Below are 15,665 nucleotides of genomic sequence, written 5' to 3'. Positions count from 1 at the left end.
ATCAGACTGTAGATTCAACTGTCACAAACGCTGTGCTCCTAAAGTGCCAAATAACTGCCTGGGGGAGGTTGCCATTAATGGAGGTAAGTTGCAATTAACAATTGTTCCTGTCATTGTTTAAACCATCAGATAAATAAAAGAGAAATGTAAAGCTGTGACGTGTACAAACACACATTTTTCCATTGCTTGGGAGTGGCCTTTCCTCTGCAATGTTTCTGTTGTATGTTGAAGATGAAGTGTGGGAGGAATGCTGCAAGTAGCTCATACACCATCGGTTCAGAGTGTGTTTCTGCCAGATAGGCAGCACTGGCAGACAGGCTAAGTTCTGCCACAGAGGTGATGTCAGCAGCAAAACGGCCCTGTGCTAAAGCCTGGGAAATGCAGAATGTCAGAGGAAAGCCAAAAGCCACACATGAGAAGTTGGCACTCACCTGTCAGCTAGAAGCACAAAATTTTCTTTTAATGTGAGGGGAGAAAAAAGTGGTTATGGATGATCTTCCTGAGAAGGAAAAACATACCTAGAAGAACTAGGAATGCTCTTCAGAAAAAAAAACTCCACCATTTACTGATGGCATAAAACTAATCATACCAGTTGCCACAAATGAAGTCTTGGCTATGTGCTGTTTTCCCGTGAGTGTGCTGCTGGTTTTGTGTTAAGTATAAGGGTGTATGGGCAGGCTTGACAGACGGTACTGGAGGAAAGGAGGAGTGGTTGTAGATGAGTTGTTGATTGCCTTGAAAATGTCGCTTTCCTGTGTGATAAGGGAATGAGAAGTGTGGTGAAGTGCTCAGTTTCTAATGCTTTTTACTGTGTTAAGTTGTCAGCCTAAACTGCTGCTGAGGCTAATAGAGTATAACCTTATGATGCATTCTTCTTCCATTAAATCAGTGGTCTACTTTATTGAAGACATATCAAGAAATCCAAGAATTAGGAATGTTAACTAATATTTTTCATAGTATTTTTCACAGTAATGTTTCTGTATCACTATGAAATTTTTATGTTTAGTAAAATAATGTTCAATGGGAAAATTACAGATACTAAGTATTTCACTTGAAATGTGACAAGGTGCATGATTTTCTAGAAAGTAGATGATGTCTTCCTATTGAATGTCCTGTCTGACACACCTCTTGCTGGACTCTTGGAGTCACTATTATTTTTTGTTTTTTAATCTTGCCCCATTTATACCTCACTTCACCATTAATTGTCCCACAACACAACTATTTTTTCAGGAGTGCAAGTAATGTTGCCGATGGAAATTTGTGGTGTGGTTTTTAAAAACTAAATTATACACCCTGACATGTTAATTCCATTGATGGGAGTATAAGGTTTTCCCTGAGATTTGCAGTCAGAGAAAGTAACTAAATCTGTTTATAAATGATAAACTTTTTCCTGCATGGATGCAGTTTTAGAGAGGAGCGATTGATCTAAAGTGTTGTGAAAAGACAGGAAGGAACATAAACTTTGCTTCTGCACAAGTGAACTAAATGAGCAAAATTTACATTTGTTTCTGAATTACTCCTCCAAATTCCCTCTTTCCATCTGAGGTAGCTGTATTTTATCCCTCCAACACACCCCTCTGCCCTCTCCCCACCATTACTTCGCAAGCAACGCACTGCTTTTGTTTGGACTTTTCTCCTGACACGACTGTGGTGCTGGGCCAATGGGAATTGATAGTTTGTCTCAGGAAAGCTTGTGCAGAGTCACCTGGGGTGAGAGTGCATATTCTGGGCTTACTCCAAATATATTCCTTGAAGGCTGCAATCTTAAAATTTATTGAGCTTGGCTTTTATACACCAAATAATATTCTTAGTATGATATACATAGAATCCTTGTAGAACTCTCAACTGTGCGTCCTGAATGATTGATGGAGAATCCCTGGGATTATCAAAGGCAATTTTTACTTGTATCTCATTTGTATTTTCACAGTAATTTGTTTCACATTATTTTCAAACTTAATAAACCAAATACAGTATCTGTCATTTTGTCCATCTGCTGTGTGATGCATCTTCCCTAAAATAGTAGGTGAAAGAAGAGCTGAAGCAATGAAATTCCAAGTATAGTGTCATTAGTAAATGCACTATATACTAAATGTAAGAAGTTATTTTTAACTGATTGTAAGTTTATTAAAAATAGGGATTTTAAAAGTGTTGTAGGAATAGCAAAGACAGAGCTTTGCACTGTGAAGTATCATTCATGACTGAGTAACTTATTCTGCTAGAGATGAAGTATGTGTCTCTTAATCACACATCAGTTATTTGTATCCAAATATTTTATGACTACTGTACATGAAAACAAACTTTTCAGATGTGCACTTCTAATTTCAGTGAAATGCCATCAATTCCAAACATTTCGTTGTCGGACAATTCAATGTGCTTTTTCATGTGTTACGTTGCCTACACTGGCTGTCAAGAGCCTTCCTTGACACAATTCAGCAAAAGTTGCTAGGATAAACTATTTTATGTGTTCCATGTGATTTTAAACTTACTTCAAATTTCTGAAACACTGCAACATCTCAGAAAAACTAATGCTGTCTTTACCTTCTGACTGGACTAATGATTTTATATTCCAGGTAAATCCATTCACAAACAACAATGCAATGAAACATTGTTTCATATTCTGATCTTGCTTAGGTCTATCTAATTTGGAAACTAGAAAGTTTAATGTAAAATAAATACAAGCTGAACTGTGCTGTTAATGCTATGCCATAGTCAAATCAGTTGAACCCTAAGTCTTTGGTTTTGGGGCTTGTTTAATAATGTCAGGGAGCATTGTTTCAGTGGTATTGATTTTTGTGCTGCTTTGTGCAGGCTTCACAGAAAACACTATTCCTGTAAAAAGGAATATACAGTTCATGTTATAAGTGTCTACTTACATTGTCTAGATGCTGGCAATCGACTTCCAAAGAGAACTTGAGGGTTTTTTTGAAGCTTAAAATGTGCCAGGATGTTGTTGGAGTATTGCATGTTTTTAGATAATAACTTGAGAAATTATATTCCAGACCTTCTTAGTCCTGGGGCTGAGTCTGATGTGGTCATGGAAGAAGGGAGTGATGACAATGACAGTGAAAGAAACAGTGGCTTTATAGACGACATGGAAGAATCTATGGCTCATGATTCAGATCTGTCAATGACAGGATGCCATAGTGACAATGGAGAAATGCAGGATACTGATCTGGATCATGATGAGTCTAACAGGATGATCAGGTGAGCTGGGGAGTGAGTGTACCTTCCATATTCCTTTGTATTTATTTGTATGTATCATGTCTAGGGCTCAAGGGGGCATCTACATGGTCACTATACTCACTCATTTAGAATGGGGAATGCTGGTGAAATGTTGAGCATTTGAAAGTGCAGTGTGAATGCTTCAGTGATTATATGCATTAGTCATTTAAGAGAAGCTTTGTTTTCAAGATGAAGTAGCATTTGATAACTTATGCAAAAGTAGTTCTTACAGGTCTGTTCTTGTATGAAAACTATATGAAACTATTTGTGCATAAGCACTAATAAAATACTTGTTTATTTATTGTTTACTTACTTTCCAAGAAATTCTTTCCCTGGTTTAACAGTGCAGTGCCTGGTCATTTAAATAAATAAACAAAATGTGTAAGTGCTATGGTATAACCAGATCTAGATTAATTTTTTTTAGATGCCTTTATTAAAAAGGAATGTTTGACAAAGTAGTAATTTGTAGCAAGTTACAAAATAGATTAGTGTTTTGAAATGACTGTTCAGGAAGGAAATCAGGAATTGAGTTGTGCAATGTACCTCAGAAGTGAATTAAAAGGAGAAACATTATTCATTTATTGGAACTATCTAAATAGTATGAAAGAAGTAGGGATCATTCATTGTCAGGGAACCTATAATAAATTAAAGTAATTTCAGCTGTAATTTCCTTGATGCAAGGGATCTATACTTTTAAGAAATCTGTACCTTATTTTGCCTTCACAGGTCTGTTTGACCTGCAATTTCCTCTTTTATTTTGCTTGTTGGGGGTCTCTCTCAGTAATATGTTCCCCTTATTTCTGTGTTACTATGCTGTTGCACTAATAAAAAGCAATCCATTTCAATATGCAGTTTTACTTCATGCAGCAGTGAACTACTGTCATGTTTATCTGCATGGGTATGATGTGTATGATGTGTAGACACCTTGTATCATTGGAATATGAGCCTGTGCTTAGATCATGAAGTCATCGTCACAGAACATTTTAAATTTCCAAATTTTATTAAGTAGACAACATTGCAAATTTTCAAAATAAAAATACCCAATACCAAATACTAATGAAACATTTATAACTAAGGTACATGTTTTACTTATGTAAGGGACATTCCTGTATTTCCAGTAATACCTCTCTGCAGTTATTTGTAAGGGTAGTTTCCATATCCACGTTTTTTGTTTTTTTTTAAGTGATGCATAAAAGGTAAATTATAAGTAAACCTTTTGCCGGTACAGAAGAGAATAGCTAAACAGAAACTGCTGATGGCTAAATAATTTTTAGGGAGAAAAAAGATGTTAACTATATGTTGCATACTTAATTAAACTTTCAGACAGCACTTTTTGCATTTGGATGGGAAACTACCAATTCCTGGAGCTTATTGCCAGGATGCATTATAGTGAAGCAGGGCCATCTGCAGACATCTACAGTTACAACAGCTTTGGGAACTTAACATGTTATTCTTTTCCTAAATGCTATCAGCCCTTTTTTGTTGGAGCTGTTGCACCAATAGCTTTGCTAGCATAATACAAGAGCAATGTGGTGCTCTGTTTTCACATACAGTACAGCATCAGTGTTTAAATTTCTGCCAGAAATAACCAAGTATTCATGTTTAGGACTTAACAGATTGAGTCCATATTCCATTACACAGAATCTGCTTTAGGAGCTGTTAACTCTAGCAGCAAGGATGATTGGCTAGGTTGCTTCTGGTTACTACCAGACTGTACCTGATGGTGCTATCAGGCATGCTGTCACATTCCCATGGCTTCCTAGCTTACTGAGTGTTGGCTGAATGGTAGAAAGTTGCATTGTGCATACCCCACAAGGCAATAGGGTTTCAGCTTAAGTCTTTGAGGGTAGGGTAGTTTAAATCTCTTTCTCTGAGAGGTTCCAGCAGATTCTCTCCTGTGCCTGGCCAGGGTGTGTGCAGCTGGGCATTTGACACCTTTTCTGCTCTATAAACTGTCATCACTCCATTGTGTGTTTGAGCCCAAACAAGATCACAGGACTGTCCATCACTGATGGACAATGTCTACATAGGCGATGAGAGGTTCAAGATCAAGTACTTCTCTGAATCATTCATAGCACAAGCTTGAGCAACAGCTCACACAGCCTAGCTAAGGCCCTAGTTATTTGTCCATTTTCTTAGCTCATCTTTAGAAATATTTTTTGAAGAGTGTGTGTAAGCCTTCAGATGGTCTGTGATATTCTTTTGGTATAGCATTGCAGTCTTTTTTCTTTGTAATCTTGAGATAGTCCGAGTGACAAATGTACGATAGCATACAAACCAAGTCTGCTAATAATGATGAAAATAAATGTGGATATTTTCTCTGTGTGTGTACATGTATTCTGATTTTAAAGATTTTATTTTCTTTTTGTCCAAAGTTATCTTCTTTGTAAAAGCCTTTAATGATTTATTCTTAAGCCCTTCAACCAGCAACAATATTCCATTAATGAGAGTGGTACAGTCTGTGAAGCACACAAAACGGAGAAGTAGCACAGTAATGAAGGAGGGTTGGATGGTTCACTATACAAGCAAGGACACATTGGTAAGAATTGTTACAGAAGACCTATTTTCCAGTACATGCCATGTTACAGTATAGAATCAAATTCTAACAATACTCTGATACAATTTACAGTCACGCATGTAAGGCATTTTTTGCAATCTTTATGAGTCCTAAAGTCCCAATTCTTATCCTAACTAAGACTGGCACTGCTTGTAGGAACAGGAGACAGTTATAACATGCAAAAAACATCTGATTATACCTGTTGCATTATCATAGGCAGAAATATGTAAAATCATTCTTAAGGAAGTAAAACATAACATTAAGGGGTTCTGTAAAGTAGCTTTACTTTCCAGCTGCACTCTCCCTGATACCTTACTGCCAGTAGAATTGAGACTTTTATAAAGTATATTTAGTGTAGAAAAAGGCTATTTTCATTCCAACCTGCTAAAACATGAATAAAGCCTTCAATATATGACCTTCAGAAGTGAACTGGGGTGATATAAGGGATACAAAAAGAAATTTCAATTGCTTTAGGGTCATATATATCAGTAAATTGTGCTGAATGTAATGCAGACATCAGAATGGCATTTTAAATTTTTAAAACTTGTACAATTTTAACAGTGCTCATCATGAAATAGCAGAGTGTAATAAGAGGTCTATAAATTCTAAATTCAATTATAAAGTCTTCATTGAAATCTTGTAATAGTAATTGGGTCTTTATCATTCATAGTACATCTCTTCAAACTAAAAAAACATTTTGGCAGTGCTTTTGTGCAATGAACATTTCATTAATTTACTTGTTTTTCATTGCAGAGAAAGCGACACTACTGGAGGTTGGACAGCAAATGCATTACACTTTTTCAAAATGATACTGGAAGCAAATATTACAAAGTAAGAAATATTTTTCGATCTCTTTTTATACCAGCAGAATATAATGACTAAATTGCTAAATAGATGCTTCCTAGAATTATAATATTATTATAGCTTCTATCTAGGTTTCGGGGGTATTTTATTTTTTCATTATTTAAGCTGCATGTCTGTGTTCTGCTTTTCACAAATAAGTCTGATCAGAAAGGTGTCAGCTAACGAGGATCTATGAAATGTGTGTTGTGGAAATGAAAAGTTTTTATATGAGACGTCAACAAGGTTTTATTTTCTAATGGAGTTCTCTTGATATATGGATGGTGCCACTTTTTTTCTGAAGGTACCTCACTACTCTCTGATAAGTTCAGTTAAATAATTAAACTTCTATTTAGTCTTGGAGAGAAACACTTAGTATTTTACTATCAACAGTTGTCTGTCACAGAGTTTCAGGTTACAAGAGCCTTCCTGTTCGTACAAGAAGCATGTGGTAAAAGGCAATAACTGATGTCATAGACTAATCAAATAAAGCTCATGCTGAAGTTTTATATCTTGATCAACTTTAGACAGAAAGTAAATTTATTTTTTTTCATTTTAGGAAATCCCATTGTCTGAAATTTTGTCTCTGGAACCTGCAAAAACTTTCACTTTGCTGCCTCAAGGAGCCAATCCTCATTGCTTTGAAATAAGCACAGCAAATATAGTGTATTATGTTGGAGAAAACATAGACAACCTCTCAAGTGTTCCACTGAATAACAGCGTTATCTGCAGTGGTGTTGGCATTGATGTGGCACGAATGTGGGAGATGGCAATACAGCATGCCCTGATGCCTGTCATCCCTAAAGGGGCATCAACTGGGTCAGGACCCAGCCTGCACAGTAAGTCTATTCATTTCTTCCATTTCTGATAAGGAGGATCACATCTCAAATGACATTGCTCAGTGTTGTGCACAATGAAAGCATGTATTGCACAGGGCTATTCTTTCAAGACTTGTCATCCATATTATTTCAAACACCACAGTTTCTCATTCATGTTTATAGTAGGACATCTGTATTGATACAGAAGATGCAGATATTTTAGTAAGCAAATAGTTATGAAGTTAGTAAGCCTTCTAATTCAAATTTGTGTTCCTGGTGTGAGAAATAGCCTCCTTGTGCAAAGGGAAAACTTGTGAAGTTTTCTGAGCGCCAGTTCGAAACTGATAGATTTTTTTTTTTTCCCCCCCATCCTGACTGTAGTTTCTTTCTAGCTGAGTGCAGAAGCATTCTTCAGTCACTGGGTCACTGCAGCATAGATGATATGCTCCCTTTCATCATGTTAGGCTGTACAGCTTTCTCGAACATTGTCCCATGCTGAGATGAAAAGAGCTCAAGTGTGAAGAACAGCTATTCTAAGCACAACAAGGCATGTGTGTTATCCAGGACCAAAAGGACTGATCTTAGTTTCCAATTTCCATACTTTTGTGTAGTTCTCTAGCAAAGGTGACAAAAGTTTATGTAAATCAAATATGCAACCTGTTTAAATCTTTCTTGGTAATAAAATAAATCTTTCTTGATAATAAAGTAGCACAGAGCAAACAATTCCCCACTACTAGCCATGTGCTGCTGTGGTTGCTCTGTACTTCTGTTCAGCCTACTCAGTGTAAGGAGAGTTTGGCTACATCTACGTAATTTGGATTAGACCTTTTGTTGCAATATACACCCATTTTAGCACTTGATATCTGGATGCTATTAATGCAGCACAAAATACTAATGAGACCACAAGCCCTTCAGAAACCCAGTAACACAACAGGCTGTGGCATTGCATCTCCAGGCACAACAGCTCACATATCAGATTAGATCAGCAGTGTCCTTTGCTCTCTTGACTGGAATCTGGTATAAAATGGTGTCAAATTCTGGATGTCATTTCCATCAGACTAGTTGCCTAGTGCCCCTGGTTTGAGTCCAGTGTAGCTAAACAAATCACCTAAGATACTGGACTGGACATGACAGCTGTCTTATCTCCATCTTGGGAAGTTTAAAAAAATTCTTTACAAGTTAATAGTAATCTTTGGGTTATATGTGCAAAGATTAAGGTGGTCTGAGACCTTTAGAACAGTTTCTTGTGGATGATGAGAATGACAGCAACCTTCTTTCTTTTGCTCAAAGTCTAAGACTGTCTTTGTACATGCTTTTTTTTTCTTGTAAACACAGCAGTGCATAATATTTGAAAACAAATTGGCAATGATTAAAAACCTCTCCATAACTGACACATTCTATGCCAAAAGCAGTTGTTGTAAAGAAAGGGAATAAGCCATGTGAGGCAAAAGTTACTCGTGTTACTGCAATTAGGATTAGTGCTGATGAGTAGTAGCAAGTGTCTTCAGTGTGTAATGCAGGCCTTATAGCCAGAGACGCTGGTTTAAAATTTTTTACTTAAACAAATGGAAAGTTGGCATTAATGGGATTCTACACAGAAGCAGGAGACAGAAGTGACAGTGCTCCAAAGAAGCATGGTTTCCTTCCCAAAGTATTGTCTTTGTGTAATGCAGTTAGCAGTAGGCATATTCTGAATTTCCCCTCAGTAAGTTTGTAGTTCAAATGCTTATGACATGCTTATAACATCCTAAGCTCCAGATTGATAGAACCTGGATCTAGTGTTTGTTGTATTAAAATGCAGGTGCAAGGTTTTGTTTCCATTATGTCTGTTTTAATTTTTAATTTTTAATAATGCCAGTTGAAATGTGTATTACATGTAACAATATGCAGTCTAATTTGAATGTGTATTTGCCTTCATCTGAATAGCATCAAATATGTTGTAGGTGACTAAATAAATCAAAACTGTTATTAAATCTACTAAATAAAACCAGTTTAGTTGCAGTTGTTACTTGGGTGAGATACAGAGGTTCAAATTAGAAATGGAAGAAAGCAGTAAGAAGCTTATAAATGGGAGTTATGGGACTTCACTATTAAACATTAATAGTGAATTGTATAATTCTGGATTTTACCTGCAGTGCAAAACTGTTGTTCAATTCATGTGTTTGTGGGCTGGTGTATAATTTTATATTAGCTTGTAGACAGACAAGCTGACCTAATTGGTCCAATTTCTAGAGCTGTCAGTAGATACTGATGTAATATGAATGTCATTTCCTATTACTACATGTTTGAACTAAAACCACAGCAATCTAAAGTATATTTTGCTTTCTTCCCCAGGGGATATATCCATCAGTATTTCTGTGTCAAACTGCCAAGTCCAAGAAAATGTGGTGAGTATTCTCTGGATGCTGGTGCTAGATGTGTTATGATTAGGCTGGCAAAGTCCTTGATCTGCTTTTCAAGAGGAGTGTTAGGGGAGTTCCTATCAGCCATTTCTCACTTCCTTTCAAGAAATTAACAATTAGCTTTTTTTTAACTTTTGACAAAAAGCATCTTTGTGGCACCTTTTCTCGAGATGCAAGAATTATGTATGGGTAATTTCCCAGGCTTTAGCTGTGGGCCTGTGTAGAGTGTTAATTACTGAATGGAAAAGCAAGTTTTACAAATTTATAGTTCTTGGAATTTGGCAACGGAACTTTGTAAAACTGACCACAAACTTTGATAAATACATAATTTCCTGTCATATCTGAGAGATCAGATATTCTCTGTTGTATGATGGTGAAACTCTGTCCAAAGGAAGAGTTGCATAGATCATAACACACACTTAGAGAAATCTGGGTTTGTTTTACTCTAGGACAGTTAGACACAGGTCATGTGTCTAAGCAGTCACACGACTTGCTTTCAATCTCATGGCAGGTGGAAAAATAGATACTCCCTTCAGCCAGCTAAAGCTTTGGGACAGCTCTGGTAGTTGTCAGAAAAAGATTGCAAACAGATTGCCTGCTAGGGATGTGTCCATTTGATTCTTAACAGAAAGTAAGACAGCCTTTGTTATGAATTAGACACTCTTTTACTCTTTGTTGTATATGCTGCTGGTTAAATATCAAGAAAATAAAACTGACCTGCAAGATTTAATGTTTGTTTGAGTCTCCCAAATGCATCTGCTAACAGCTTGTGCTTAGCCTGTGTTGCAGCACTGAGAAATAGTGAGACATGAGACTGCCTCTCTGGCACAAATGGAATATTTTACCCCTCTCAGTCAACCTGTTGAAGATTCACTAGTTTTTACAGCAATTACAGTTAGTGTGGCTTGTAAGAAAACACACCTCAGTTTTTTGGCAGATAATAAATTTTAAAATGTACTGTACTAAATGAATTTTATTTCTCACTAGAAAAAGCAAATTAAATACAAATTTTCATTCTGTATCCTTAGGGCTTAATATCTGTTGTTTCTATAAACAGGACATTAGCACTGTATACCAGATCTTCCCAGATGAAGTATTGGGATCAGGACAGTTTGGAATTGTTTATGGAGGTAAGGCTTTGGTGTGTTGTACAACTGTGCTTTAGATAGAAGTTCACTTGAACAGGGAAAGTATTTGAACTCTGAAATGTTTTGTTGCAGAAATTAGCTGTCTGTTGTTTCATTTAAGCAGTGTACATTCAACAACATGTATATTTATGTTTTGTATTGATAAAGTCTTTTTGTAGATTGATGTTTTCTGCCCAGTAGTGGGTCAGTGTATATCAATAGCTTCATATTCTCTGAAGTTCTAATAAAGCAAGCCTGGAAGTGCAGACAGCTGTTTTTTGAGAACTGTAATAGATTTAAAAATATTATTCTCCCTTCCGTGTTTCTTTTTATTCCAGTGAGGCATTTTTTATTGTTTCTTCAGTAGCTTGTTAGAATTTGTTTCTCTTTTTTTCTTACTAATTTTTCCTGCTCTCTTTTCTCCTTTTTCAGCAGTTTTTTAGGGGTGTATTTAGGTACAGCTTTTGTTTGAGGCAGTGTGAAGTGAGAACTAACAACAAATTTCTCACTAAGGTGTCTCTGATTCTCTGATAAACCTGGGACATGCACTGACATGCCTAAAGGCTATCACATATTTCATTATTTCCTAGTGTGGAACTAGCAGTGAAGCACTAAGCCTACAACCAGCCAGTTGCACAGAATGCAGCTGCAGCTCACATATACATATGTGTATGTATATGTATGTATATGAGAAAATTAATATTTATTTATATGTATGTGAGAAAATAGATATATATATGAGAAAATTAAATTCACATCTATACTGTTGAAATCTAGAGCTAACTCTCTCATATTTTTGTGTCTTACAGGCATATAACTAAGCTTTATATGTTTGTCAGGCTTTGTAAGGCAATAGTAAAGAAAAGTTATGTTGTGAAAGGGTAAAAAGAAGAGAGATTATATACAACTTTTAATGTCTTACCTGCAAACCAGCTCTGAGAATTACTTCGTTATGGCCATTTGTACAATCCATGAACAGGGAATGCTTTTCATAATTAATTACATTAATTGATAGAGAGCTTTTGTTTTATTAATGCAGGAAAGCATCGTAAAACTGGAAGAGATGTTGCCATTAAAATAATTGATAAACTAAGATTTCCAACTAAACAGGAAAGTCAACTTCGTAATGAAGTTGCCATTTTACAGGTACTTTTCTGTTCTTTTTTTACTGTATTAGCTCCATTTATTTTTATAAATACTAGATAATAATATACTGATTTATAAGTTAATGTTTTATAATCATTAGTGTTTTTGCAAATATATTGGTGTTTTTGCGGCTTGTTTTCCATAGAAAGCCAAAGCCAAATGTATCAGCAATGTCACACGAGGAGTTATAATTTCTGCAGTTTTAAGCACCAGGCTCAATAAGGAAAATGGATGTTAAACTAATTTGAAATTCATACTTTCTCCTGTATTGCCCCTAGAAATTTTGTCCCTGTTACCTACAGGTTAGGCAGAGTGTAAATTATGAAATACTGAAACATTGTCTGATTTAGGTGGGGGTCTGAAGTCTGGATGTGTAATGATAAAAGCTACTGATCATATTGAGAAATCTAGTGCTGCATTTATGTTTAACAGAATCTTCATCATCCTGGAGTTGTAAATCTGGAGTGTATGTTTGAGACGCCAGAAAGAGTCTTTGTTGTTATGGAAAAACTCCATGGAGACATGCTGGAGATGATCTTGTCAAGTGAAAAGGGCAGATTGCCAGAGAGAATAACTAAGTTTTTAATTACTCAGGTAAGAAGTTAATTATAGACCTAGAAGGAGATTTGAGGTCAATTATTACCACTATTTCTTATGTTTTCCTTTTGACGTAATTCACCTGTCTGGTTTATGAAAATGTGAGTAGAACAGGGATGGTAAACAGCTTTCTTTACATTACTGTACATTGTTTGATAGATAGTAAACCATTAAGAGGACTTAAAACTAGACACATGTAGAGTTGTTGGCTGGATGGAGGGGACATCAAGCTACAGTTCCTCTCATGATGGAAGAATTAAGCACGAGAATGGAAAGCACTAAAAGCAAACTGTTGAAGTGCTACAAAAAGAAATTGGAGCCTTTTGAACTGCCTGATATCAAACCTATTTTCTGTGCTGAGATTGGATCTCAGTGCTACCTGTGTCTGAGCCTGAATTCCATTATTAATTCTATTAACGATTTGATATGGGAATTATTTGAGCTTGCTGTTGTTATATTCCTGTAATATTATCATACTGCTTCTTTGGCTGCCTGAAATACTGGTTTAAATTTAGATACATGCATTGGTAGTGAGCTACCTCACAGTCAGAGAAGCCCATGTTTTGGCAGTCAGGAAAAAAAGTAGGAGGAGCAACAGTATTATCGTGTTAATTATTATAAATTCCTTATTTGGGGTAGAACTTAACAGGTTTCCTAGTTTGCAGGCTTTAATGGGCAAAACTGCCACCAGCTTTAGAATTTGATTTTTGTTCACAGGTTCACTCAGCCTCCCCACATTCACTGCTCTAATTCAGTGGCAAATTCTGTCAGCCCCTGACCAAACACAAGGAATTGAATCAAAGTCACACAAAAGGGATCTGTTGCACTATCACTATATTTATGTGTATGTAACAGAACAGAAATACATACAACACTCTACATTTTTTCTCTTGTTGAGAAAACACTTCAGTTGGAACATACAATATTTCTGTGAAATATTTTTAGTTGAATCTAGATATGAAAAGTCATTCTGCAAACATTACTTCATTTGAAGATTTCATGCTCAAAAAAAGTAAACAAATACTTAGAACCCAGTTTTTAAAAGATGTTTATCTTATAAACTCCTGGAGAGGGAAAAATCCTATTCAGTGCAGTGAAACATCAAGAAGGCTTGAGACACAGCATTTTGGGGTTTTTTGGGTTTTTCTTTTTCATTGTTGACATTCTTGTTGGATTGCTTTTCTTCACACCAATCCTTGCTTCTGTGGTCACTGAGACTGTTAAAACAATATTAAAAAAGGCAGCCAAAACTTGTTTTTTTTTTTTGCACAGATCCTTGTTGCTTTAAGACATCTTCATTTCAAAAATATTGTTCATTGTGACCTCAAACCAGAAAATGTGTTATTGGCATCAGCTGATCCTTTCCCACAGGCAAGTAGAAAATGCTCTTTCTTAAGATAAATTGTTCTAATTAATAAGTGTTAACATTTTTTTATGTAAACAAGAAAATGATTAGTGACCCATCTGTGCAGAATTTTTAGGTAAGAAAAGATTGATCACTTATTCAAACCACTTTATAAAGAAGTTATATTTGAAAATCCTTGCCTCTTGTCATTTGTCTAAAATACTGAAATAGCTTTTCAAGTGTGACATAGCTACTTGTGTGATTATTTCTAATTTGCTCAGCATTATAGCACAAATTTCTTGGCTGATTGATTTGCTCCAGAAAGAAAGTTATTTTTCTGAAAATCTGGGTAGGGCTCATAAGGAATGAGAGCTGCTTCTTTAATTTTGTGAATTTAAATGCCATGTAGATCACAGGATATTTAAATATACATTCTGACTGGTTATATTTCTCATTAAAAGGTATTTTTATCAGCTTCTGTTACCTTCAGTCTACGGAGTTCATTTATAATCTCACTCAATTGCCCATATTCAAAATGAATACTATGGATAATTTTTAAATAATATCAATATCAATAATTGGAAGGGAAGATCTGTACCGAGTTATTTTACATGAGAATTTTCGAGCCTCTTACTCTGTTACTTTGTAGAACACAGACAAGGAAGTTTGCAGAGAGCTAGAGTATAACTAGGCCCACAGTAAAATAAAAGTGGAAGTTTAAGAACTAAATTTTGTCAAGTTGCTTGTTTTAGGAAAAAGCTATAGGTAAAACGTTTTTTCTGTTTGCAGTGTTCTTATGCTATGAATGAATAAGTATTACTGTATATTGTTACTTTCATCAGGAGCCTGAGCTGTTAAGCCTATCCACATCTGTGTTTTATTCATGGAATGAAGGAACAGAAGAAATACTATGGACTAGTATTCTGATCTACTGTTTTAGTGGAATAAGAATATTCCTGTCAAAGAGGAGTTTAAAAAAAGTACCCTTGAAGGAACAGTAGAGATGCATCTTGCAACTAGTTGATGATAAAAGTTCCTCAACTATGTATTTGATAATAAAAATAATATATGTCTTACTATAGCATTTTTCATTAAACAGGTGAAACTTTGTGATTTTGGCTTTGCCCGAATCATTGGAGAGAAATCTTTTAGACGTTCAGTTGTAGGAACACCAGCCTACCTTGCTCCAGAGGTTCTGAGAAACAAAGGCTATAACAGATCTCTGGATATGTGGTCAGTGGGTGTCATCATTTATGTGAGCCTCAGTGGTACCTTTCCCTTCAATGAGGATGAAGACATACATGACCAAATTCAGAATGCTGCTTTCATGTATCCACCTAATCCATGGAAGGAGATTTCTCTTGAAGGTAATACCTGCTTGTGGCTGTTCTTATGTAAGTGCTGAAAAGAGATGTATTTCACTTGCATATTTTTTTTCCTGAGTCTAAAAAAAAAATTCCAGTAATGTAATATGTCTGTTTTGTGCTGTTTTAAAGCAACTGTCAGCTGCTTGAGACATTTCCCCAAGAGCATGCATGGACTGCATATGTCGTAATCTTTTAGCATGGGATCTCTCCAGGAGTTGTTGAAGGAGGCACATAACCACCTACA

General features: G+C 35.8%; 1 protein-coding gene across 2 annotated transcripts in view; it reads left to right on the top strand.

Moving 5' to 3' along the window:
* The window catches only part of PRKD1 (protein kinase D1), a 114,681-nt gene that overhangs the window by 86,675 nt on the left and 12,341 nt on the right, over window positions 1–15,665 (top strand). For both annotated transcript variants that reach the window (XM_062494679.1, XM_062494678.1), the window contains 11 exons: window positions 6–83; window positions 3,000–3,204; window positions 5,638–5,761; window positions 6,533–6,610; window positions 7,179–7,458; window positions 9,772–9,824; window positions 10,897–10,969; window positions 12,006–12,112; window positions 12,545–12,706; window positions 13,982–14,080; window positions 15,154–15,421. In XM_062494679.1, coding sequence (XP_062350663.1) covers window positions 6–83; window positions 3,000–3,204; window positions 5,638–5,761; window positions 6,533–6,610; window positions 7,179–7,458; window positions 9,772–9,824; window positions 10,897–10,969; window positions 12,006–12,112; window positions 12,545–12,706; window positions 13,982–14,080; window positions 15,154–15,421 — 1,527 coding nt within the window. The remainder of the gene's footprint in view (window positions 1–5; window positions 84–2,999; window positions 3,205–5,637; window positions 5,762–6,532; window positions 6,611–7,178; window positions 7,459–9,771; window positions 9,825–10,896; window positions 10,970–12,005; window positions 12,113–12,544; window positions 12,707–13,981; window positions 14,081–15,153; window positions 15,422–15,665) is intronic.

Source organism: Cinclus cinclus, chromosome 6 (genome assembly GCF_963662255.1).
Source record: "Cinclus cinclus chromosome 6, bCinCin1.1, whole genome shotgun sequence".
Classification (NCBI taxonomy): domain Eukaryota; kingdom Metazoa; phylum Chordata; class Aves; order Passeriformes; family Cinclidae; genus Cinclus; species Cinclus cinclus.
This window is presented reverse-complemented; position numbering and strand designations above follow the sequence as displayed.